Source organism: Zootoca vivipara, chromosome 1 (genome assembly GCF_965207765.1).
Source record: "Zootoca vivipara chromosome 1, rZooViv2.hap1.1, whole genome shotgun sequence".
In the NCBI taxonomy this organism is placed as follows: domain Eukaryota; kingdom Metazoa; phylum Chordata; class Lepidosauria; order Squamata; family Lacertidae; genus Zootoca; species Zootoca vivipara.
In genome coordinates this window covers 112998032-113007626 of record NC_142582.1, presented here as the reverse complement: position 1 = coordinate 113007626, position 9595 = coordinate 112998032, and the positions used below count along the sequence as shown (strand labels likewise).

The 9595-nt window shown below is 46.7% G+C and overlaps 1 protein-coding gene across 1 annotated transcript in view; it reads left to right on the top strand.

Annotated features, from left to right (window-relative positions):
- Positions 1-887: 887 nt before the first annotated feature.
- The window catches only part of CCDC88C (coiled-coil and HOOK domain protein 88C), a 104006-nt gene continuing 95298 nt past the window's right edge, over positions 888-9595 (top strand). Inside the window, exons 1-2 of the mRNA XM_060272263.2 lie at positions 888-1969; positions 4769-4869. Coding sequence (XP_060128246.2) covers positions 1910-1969; positions 4769-4869 — 161 coding nt within the window. The 5' untranslated portion in view covers positions 888-1909. The remainder of the gene's footprint in view (positions 1970-4768; positions 4870-9595) is intronic.

Genomic DNA, 9595 nt, shown 5'->3' with positions numbered 1-9595 from the left:
GAAGGTCCTCCTGGTAGCTTATCTGCTTAGATCCTCTGGTTTGGCGATGCTGTTTCTGAACGCCAGATTGGTCCATAATAAGACCGTGGGACTTCCTTACCTTGTTTCCCCAAACTGTACTTTCTGCAGGAGCTGTAACAAGGTTTGTCCCATTTCTACCCCACTAATGAGCTCAAGGAGGCACACATTGTTCTCTTTCTCCCCACATGGACCCTGAGGGAGGTCAGGCTGAGAGTCTGTGACTGTCCCAAGGTCACCCGCATCAGCTTCCTGGGCCTGAGGGGATTTGAACCCTGGCCTCTCGCAGGGCCTGATCCAATGCTCTAACTACTACACCACCATACCCTCCAACATTCCTTCAATGGACATAGGGACATCTGAAGGAAAAGCGGAACGTTCTGGGATCAAATTTGAAGCCAGGACAGCTTCCGCAAATCCGGGACTGTCCCTGGAAAACTGGGACACTTGGGAGGGTCTGCACCACACTTGCTTCATCCCCTGTTGTCACCCTTTCCCAACTGATTCCCAGGACTCTGGGGTTAAATCCCCTATATACCTACAGGCTCGCTCGCCCAATTCCCTTTGTCCTTTGGAAGCTTTTGGCATGAGTTCATGTTTAAACACAATAGGCCAGCCTAACGCTGTCGTCATGTTTGCAGAGACCACGAGCCCAGAAGAAAAACATCCTGCCGCTCCGATTCGAAGAGGGGAATCGAGCCCCCTCTCTGGGGGCTTTCGTGGGGCAGGATTGTTTCTGCGCTGAAAACCAAAGCCTGTAATTCCTCTCCAGTTTAATCAGCCTGCTCGCCTCCTCCTCCCAGCAGATTGTTGGGGACGCCTCCAAGTGTTGGAGACCAACCCAGGCGTGGCGCTTGGGACTGAAATCAGAGGCGCGTGAGGCCGCATTTTGCCTTTCCTTTTCGAGAAACCCGAAGGGGCAGCCGACGTCTCATCTGCTCGTAAAGAAGTAGAAGTAAAGACTAACTCGCTTCCAACGCGGCTTACATCCACAGAAGCGACAGCGCGCAGCGCGGACCCCGCACTGCTCAAGGGGGCCCGGATTTCCCTCGCGCGCATTTTGTTCTCGCGGCACAGTTGCTCACACCTTCCCAGCCCAATTAGCCCAGAGACATCTTCCATTGGCCAGTTCCAACCCTTTACCCCAGGCTCTCATTTGCAACCAGCGACGTCCATCAAAGTGGCTGGTTGTTTGTGTGTGTGTTTGCCCTCCCCCACTCCCCTTTCATCTTCAGTTGTAAGAGACTTCCCGCTACAGGTAATAACTGTGCGGCGAGGAGGACTTTGTCTCTTGCCTGGAAAGAGGGAAAGGGCGAAGCTCTCTGAGCGCACAGGCAGAGCGTCTGGGACGCGCGTTCTGCTCTGCTTCCAGAAGAAAGAAAACTTTCGGAAGCTTTTCTTAAAAAGAGCTCCCTTTTCAGTTTGTTCCTTTCCCCACCCCCAGCCCGTCTTGTGCATCAGCAGCCACCACGAAAGAGGAGCCATTCGCTACGCCCGGAGGCTTCGGCAAGAGTGCGCCGTCGGTTGCTCAGCTCCCGCCGTCGTCCCCGCTCCTTTCCGCCGGAGCTGCGCCCTGTCCTGCCCATCAGCAGGTTGTTGGCGAGGACTCGGCTGCCTCGAGGAGGAGAAGGAGGCTGCCGCCGCTTTTGCAAGCAGGAGCGCCGCAGGAGGGCGACTGATCGCGACCCGTGTGTGCGCGTCCCTCCCCACCGCAGCCCAGGGGGAGGGGAGAGAGGAGATGAGCCTCGTATTGTTTCCCTCGTAAGCAAGTCCGCCCGGGCTATGGGCTCCTCGCCTTTGTTCCCCGCGTGAGCGCAACTAGCTCGAACCTTCGCTCCCGAGCCAAAGGCAAACTGAGGAGCCCGCCGCCTCCTCCTCTTCGGGGGGCAACATGGACGTGACCATTTCCGAGCTCATGGAGCTCTTTCTGCAGAGCCCCTTGGTGACCTGGGTGAGTTTTTGCAAAGACGCGGCCGCCGCGTTGCTGCTGCTGTTGTTGTTAGCAGTTGTTGCTGGGGCAGGGGGCGGGCTGTGCGCCTCTCTCGCGGAGGAAATCGCCTTTCCTCGTGGGGCACCTAGGAGAAGCCACCCAGGAAAGGGGGTCGATTTGGGTGGGGAGGGAGAGAGGTGCGACTTGGCGGGGCCCCTTGGGAAAACACGAACACGACAAGTGTGCTTACTGCCTTGCTTTTGTTGGCGCTGCTTTCCTCTCGGTTTCCGGAAGGAAATAAGTTGATGGAGTTTGAAGTGGGTGCCTTGTGCTCCCAAGTAATCCCTGCAGGATTTCTTTAAAAGAGAGAGAGAGAGGAGAAAGAGTGTTAGATTTACTTGCTACCTAACTTGTCGCAAAAGTTGGCTTTCCAAATTAAAAGTTTTTTAAAAAATTTTTCAAGCCATGGTATTGTGCGGTTGGAAATGGTCCATTCATTGTATTCTTTTTTAAAAAAGAGAGTTATCAGTGATCAGGCTCATTCATGTTCTGGGATAAAAGATTCCTTTCTCTTTTATGGGATGTGGCACCTTGCTCTCCGGTGTCAGAAACCCTAAAGGAAAGGGGGAGGGGATCCCTTAATCTTTTAAACTAGAAGCACTTGTGCATTGTGATTGAGGCTGCTTTAACCTTGATGCTGCCCAGATAAAGCTTCCCTACAAGAAGAGTAGTGGCATTCAAACCCCACCAGGAGATTCCCTTTTGAAAGCCATAATTGTCCATAGCTTCCTCTCGCTTGCACACTTCTGTTGTGCCCACATGCTGAAGTAGACACGTGCATGATTGTCACCAAGGGCTCGTGGTCTTCCTGTGGTTTACATGCTACTTCCTGTGCAGAAATCCTGCTTAGCACTGGAGGTTGAACCATGAAGGCAGGTGGGGCACTGCCCTGCGGACCTCAGTCTACCCATAACCAGCCCCACCCGCCGGCCTTCTTACTTACAACCAGTCTAAGGAGTGGCACTGCTTGCCAGCTTCCTCTTCCTTGATCTCAGCGCTGCCCCTTGCAGAACTCTGCAAGGAAGAGGATTGGGGGCAAAATTAGGAATGAGTTGGCCTTGCCTGTCATTGGTTCTGGCTCCAGCTCCTGTTGGTCTCCCTAAGCTCCCACCCCACAAGTTCCAATGGGCACCAGCCACCATTGCTACTTTGTTTGGGAATTCATGGCATTGTCTCTTTTCCAACACATAATCCTTCCTTCCTTGGAGCAGGAGTTTACAAAGGAAGGGGACATAGGATTTCACTTATACATACATTCTGGTGTCCCCCCCCCCCCCGGGACCTTTCATCCAGGGGAAGAGAAGTTTTTTGAGGTTGGACTTTGGAGCCAGTGCAGTTTTAAGGCAGAAACAGTCAGCAAAACCTTGCTTGGAATGGAAGGAGAGCTAGTTGAAGGAGAAATAATTGAAAAGGAAAGGTAGCATGTGCTCTTTCACCCCACTTGAAGCCTGATATGATCCATGTGTTTTAACTCTTCAGTTGAAATCAGCTGGACCAAAAAGCGCCTCACCTGAAACTGGATTGTGGCTGTGAGGTGTGGAAGGAAATGAAGAATGATCAATAATAATAATAATAATAATAATAATAATTTATTATTTATACCCCGCCCATCTGGCTGGGCTTCCCCTGCCACTCTGGGCGGCTTCCAACAAACATTAAAATACATCAAATATCACAGAGTAAAAACTTCCCTAAACAAGGCTGCCTTTAGGTATTTTCTAAATGTCAGGTAGTTGTTTATCTCTCTGACCTCTGAATGATCAAATGCACATCCCTTTGCCCTATGCGTGAGGATTTTCCCAGTCCTGATTGACTGATGCTGAATTTACACATGCAGTGATAGAACTGACTGCACTACTTCAGGCAGTATGGTAGGGACCAGCATTTTTCAATACTCCCCTGCATATACTCCCTGTACAGGGCCAAGCCACCTGTTAGCCAAGGTGTCTTAGGTGGCAGGTTTGGAGAGGCAGTGGATCAATTCCTCACCTGGCTCACCTACCTGCCTGCAGAGCTGCCCACCTCCATTTTGCTGAGCGGCTACAGACCTGGCATCTGTGGCCTGGACAACAGCAGTGTAGTGGCCATGCTCTGAAGGGTTCTCCTGGTCATGGGTCCTTTCTTAAGAGTGAGCCACTGTGGATGAGGCGGCTCTGACAGTAGAAGACAGTAGCATTTGGTGCTGCAAATAGTACATTGGTGGAGATAATCTCCAGGGCTGGCTCACTCTGAGTAAGGTTTCTTTGTTCCTCTGAATGATAGGTGAGCAAAATGCCCCCAAGGAGGTTTAGGCTTCAACCTTTTCCCCAAAGTTGTTACCTATTTGTGTGGAGGTGTTACACAGAGGAGGGCTCAAAAAAGCTCTCTCCTACCTGCTGTCAGACAGGTTGAAGTCCATTCTACCACATCAGCAGTCTACCATCTGATTTCTAGACCGGCCCCAACATCTCATGCCATCTGGCGTGCCATAATAAATTAATAGCAGCAAACAACGTGTACCAGGCCTGTAGAAGAGGGCAAACTTTTCTGGTCATGTTGTTCTTCTCTTTTTATTAATGTATATGTGTCAAGAAGATTAATTGGGGAATGGTAATTGGTTTAAGTAAGATATTGGAAGGAATCGAGACAATGCCAACTGCTATTGAAATGTATTTGTAGCAGAAATAATGTTAGTGGATCAAAGTTAAAGTTAGTGGATACTTTTCTCAGACATCTCTGCTAACAAAGATCATTTCCTAATAAAGCTTTTCTTTCTGGCAGGTGAAAACGTTTGGACCATTAGGGAACGATAATGAAGACAAGCTTGCCATGTATATGGACCTTGCGGATGGAGTCTTCCTGAACAAAATAATGTTGGAAGTGTGAGTAACAACTAAAGGGATGAGTGGGGAAATTATGCTTTTAGAACTGGTGGAATGAAAGCATTTGTAATGAAAGTCAATGCCATCGACTCAGCGTCCTAGTTTCGTGGGTGGCTGTTGCTGCCTCTTTCCTCCTGGGAAAATTAATCATGGTTCACCTTTGGCTTTTGATTGACTTGCTCTTCTGTGCTGTTGCTGAGGAATTTTCAGAGCCTGTGGTTCCATCACGCAATAGCAAAGTGCACACACCCTTGGGAAGCACATGGTTCCAAGTTCAAGTCCTGGCATCTCCAGTTAGAGCAGGGGTGAAGAGCCTGTGGTTGCCCAGATGGCTTTGAAGTGCAGTTCCCACCATTGCTGACTATGGGTCAAACTGTCTGGGGCTGATGGGAGTTGGTGTGCAACAGTATCTGGCGGGCTGCATGTTCCCCACTGTTGAGTTAAAGGCTCTTGGGACCAGGTATGGGAAATATACCTGAGACCTTAGAGAACAGCTGCCAGTTGATGCACTAGATTAGGCATAGGCAACCTTGACTCTCCAGATGTTTTGGAACTACAACTCCCATAATCCCTAGCTAACAGGGCCAGTGGTCAGGGATCATGGGAGTTGTAGTTCCAAAACATCTGGAGAGCCAAGGTTGCCTATGCCTGCACTAGATGCTAGATGCGAAAGTTCATAATGCCAAAGAGATGCTTAGATGCCGGGAATGGGGAGAGGTTGGCTTTTAAAAAAGGGGAAAAGGTCATGGCTTTTTATTCAATTTATCCATTAATTCAATTTAGACAGAGAGAACCTTTTCTTTTTTAAACATGAAGCTTTAATGTTCTGAATGCAGGGTGTGATGTATCAGCCCAAATCAGACAACTTTAGTAACCTATTGTTCATAAAGGTTTTGCAATCATAAAATCCTTTAGAAGTTAACCTAAAATGGTAATGGAGAGAGGGAGGAAACTGGTGCCTGGGGAAATATTAATTTGTGCATAAGTATCTTTTCTTTCTTTCCGTCTCTGAGCTCAGTTAAGCCTAATTTTGACCACATCCCTTCCTGTTACGAATTCTGTAACATGATGAAACAACCTGTTTCATCTGAGCTTTGTGCTTGGTTTGAAACACAGCCGCGTTTCAGAAGAGTTTAATCTCATCAGAATGTATGGACTTGTGATCTTCTTGCCTTGCAGAAAGGTGTAATGTTGTCTTCACTCTCTTAATTCAGTTATCACCAAGCGTCATGTCAGTGTAAACGTTCACAGGTTCGCAGGTCTCCAGAAATACAAAGTTAGTCAGATGTAAAACATGTTTTTAGAGCGGTGACTGTCAGAGCACCTCAGCAGAGCTGGTTTTGCTTTGTAGTGGAGATTTTCCAGGGCCAGTGTTGGCAGTGTGCCCAGTTGTGCCTCAGGATCAATGAAATTAAAACCTTACTCCCAAAGGGTTGCATCTGTTTAACAAGAAACCAGAACTGTGGCTTTTGTGCACACCCAGCCTAACCTTGCTGCAAAGGTGGTCACAGCTACTGCCTATGACTTTTGCCTTTCATGTCGAGACATTTAGATTCTGCACAGCAGTTACTGCTTTGCCTGTAAATCAGAGGAAGCCTTTTCTCCTATGCCTCCCTCCAACTCCTAAATTGTTTTTTATTGCTTCACTGAAAGGAATGAATCTGAGTTTCCAGTGTGGACTCATCAGTTTTTCAGGCCTGCTGTAAAACTGTCTTTTAAAGTGTTTGGCTCAATACCTTCTAGTGCTTACTGATTTCAGATTTGACAGCATATTTTTTGATTGACTGAGATAATGTAGGTTATTTTGGCATGTGAACACTCCCTTTGCTTCCTGCTTTGAGCATCAGTGCAGTAAGGTGCCAATCCCCTTCTGTTAAATAGCCTGAATGCTTCTGGGTTTTTCTTGCCAATTTTATGTGAAATTACATCTGCAATTGGACACTGCATTTCATTGGTGAAATGCATTACCTAGGTGCCATCTTTCGCTGATTGCAGCTCACTTCAGGATGCAGCCAGACTGTGTTTGCAGAAACTAGAAACAGAGAAGGCAGTATTATTATTTCTGCTATTGCTGATTTACCCAAGAGCTGAAGTGAATGGGTCTTGGTTGGAAATAGATGCAAATACTGCCTCATGCATTTTTATTTTTATTTTAATCATTGCTTCCCTATCTGTAAAAAGGGAGTGACACAAATATTATCTTGTTCATTCGTTCAAGGCTGAGTGGTGGAAATGGATTCTCATTTCACCATTGTGGGTGGAATAGAACTAAAAGCAACCTTTTTTTGTACCATTTGCTGAGTTCTGCATTTGCACATATACTTTTAACTGATCCAACGCCAATCTAATTTTTTTTTATAAAAAAAAATATTATTATCAAATATCCAAGATTGGAGTGTGTGTGTGTGTGTGTGTCATTTTCTTCTTTTAAGTGCAATAATCTTATCCTCACTTTCCTGAAAGGAAGCCTTGTTGAATTCAGTGGGGCTCACTTCTGAGTACACATGTATAAGATTGTGCTGCATTTGTTTCATGTAGGATGCAATGTCGTACTATTACACATTTAAAAGAAGCTTAGTAGGTACGTTGTGAGGCATGCATAACTCTACTAAATTTCGTTCTTGGAGAGTGTGTGTGTATCAGAACTGCAGCTTGGTGGTGAGACACTTCCCTGAAGATGCTGTGTGTCTGACTGATGGACCTCTTTTGGTGTAGAACACACAGCTTTAAAAGATTAACTAATCCATTGGGATAGAGAATGCAAGGATGGCTAATCAAATGAGTTTCTTGTGTATGCTCCAGGGACTGATTAAACTTCAGTAGCTCTCATGACCTTAAAAGGCTTTGGATAGACTTTTTTCCCTCTCTCTCTCCATAATGCCATTGCTAATTTAAATTACTGCTATGAAGTGTGCACATACTCTCTACCCACGCCTTGCAAGTTGAGACATACTTGAATATCTTTATCTCGTAAAGCATTTTTAGAGAACTATTTTTAGATCTTATACGTCGAATGAATGGGTTGGTAGAAGGGAGATGGGGATCTACTAATGTAGATTTCTGTGTGATTTTCCGTAGATTGCAGGGCCGTCCCTGGAGGCAGGCAGCTGCCCCCTCCAGTCAAGTAAGTAAATAAAAATACTTAACTAACTGACCAATAGTGTCACAGATAACTTGGTTCTGCTCCCCCAATAAATTCTGGCTATGCTCATGTGCAGAGCTCAGGACAAATCTTATAGTAGTATGGAGCTTTCCATTACTTTCCTTTCCCCTCTGCCTCTGCTGTGCTTCACCTCTTTATGTTGGTGATGGTGGCAGACTCTGGGAGAAATAGTGGCAGCTACTCTCTCTAAGGTCGGCGGTTCGAATCCCGCAACGGGGTGAGCTCCTGTTGCTCGGTCCCAGCTCCTGCCAACCTAGCAGTTCGAAAGCACATCAAAATGCAAGTAGATAAATAGGAACCGCTATAGCGGGAAGGTAAACGGCATTTCCATGTGCTGCTCTGGTTTGCCAGAAGCGGCTTTGTCATGCTGGCCACATGACCTGGAAGCTGTACACTGGCTCCCTCGACCAATAATGCGAGATGAGCGCGCAACCCCAGAGTCGGTCACGACTGGACCTAATGGTCAGGGGTCCCTTTACCTTTTACTCTCTCTAAGACCACTTATAAAATCTGAAGGTCGAATCGAGTCCCAGGAGCTACTATGACTGGGTAAGGGTGGCTGGAAGGAGACAGATGTTCTGATATGGGGGAAGTTATTCTTTCCCCTGAGAAACCAGGATTCATATGAAAGCAATTGAATCACCAGCAGATTCGTTTATTTTAATTAAGTTTATTGGCACAAACACATACAGATTGAACACAATAAAAATGATGGCTAAAGCGAATAAATATAAATGTGAGAGAAGAAAAACAAAACGCAGATACAGAGGAGGGTAAAAACAACAACAACACAAGAAACTACTGAAAATAAAGTGCAGCGTTCAATTGTTGCCTAGGAGAAGAAAAGGTGGGTCAATTGAGTTCTCAATAAAACCTCTCCACATACTTGTCTGTAGAGCAGGGGGTTTAGTGGGCTGTCCAACTGAGTTAGCACAGGAGAGAAACTTACCAGCAAATTCGGAACAACAAAAATAAAGTTACTCTTCACACAATGGATTGTTACAAAGTGTGCTGCTGGGCCAGCCGCTTGGATGGCTTTGAAAGGGTTCAGATAAAGTAATGGGAGGTTGGTATAGCCAGTGACTGCTGTTCATAAGCACAGAAAGTACTTCCTCTGAACAAAGAGACAAGGGTGGCCGCGTGGCATCCTAGCCTTGGCTTTGGTTAGAGGGTGTACCGTTGTCATCACTTATCCCTGTTCTATGGGGTCTGCATGGCTATTTCTGTCCTAATCAGAAACATGTTTTGCTCATGCCAGAGAACAGATATTAAGCAAAATTCCCAAATGGCGTTGTCATCTCTTGAAAAAACATTTGCATGGTCACTCCACCCAGTGAATGGAATTTGACATTTGTACGTGCTAGGAGAAGGGGAGTGCAACAACCGCTGTGAACACCTGATACAGTCTCCTCTGCTTTTAAATGGAGGGCTAGATAACTTGGGTCTCCAGCTGGTTTTGGACTGCCAATTCCCATCATCCCTGAGTACTGGTCTTGCTAGCTAGGGATAGTGGGAGTTGTAGTTCAAAAACAGCTGGAGAACTCAAGTTTGGCAGACACCAGG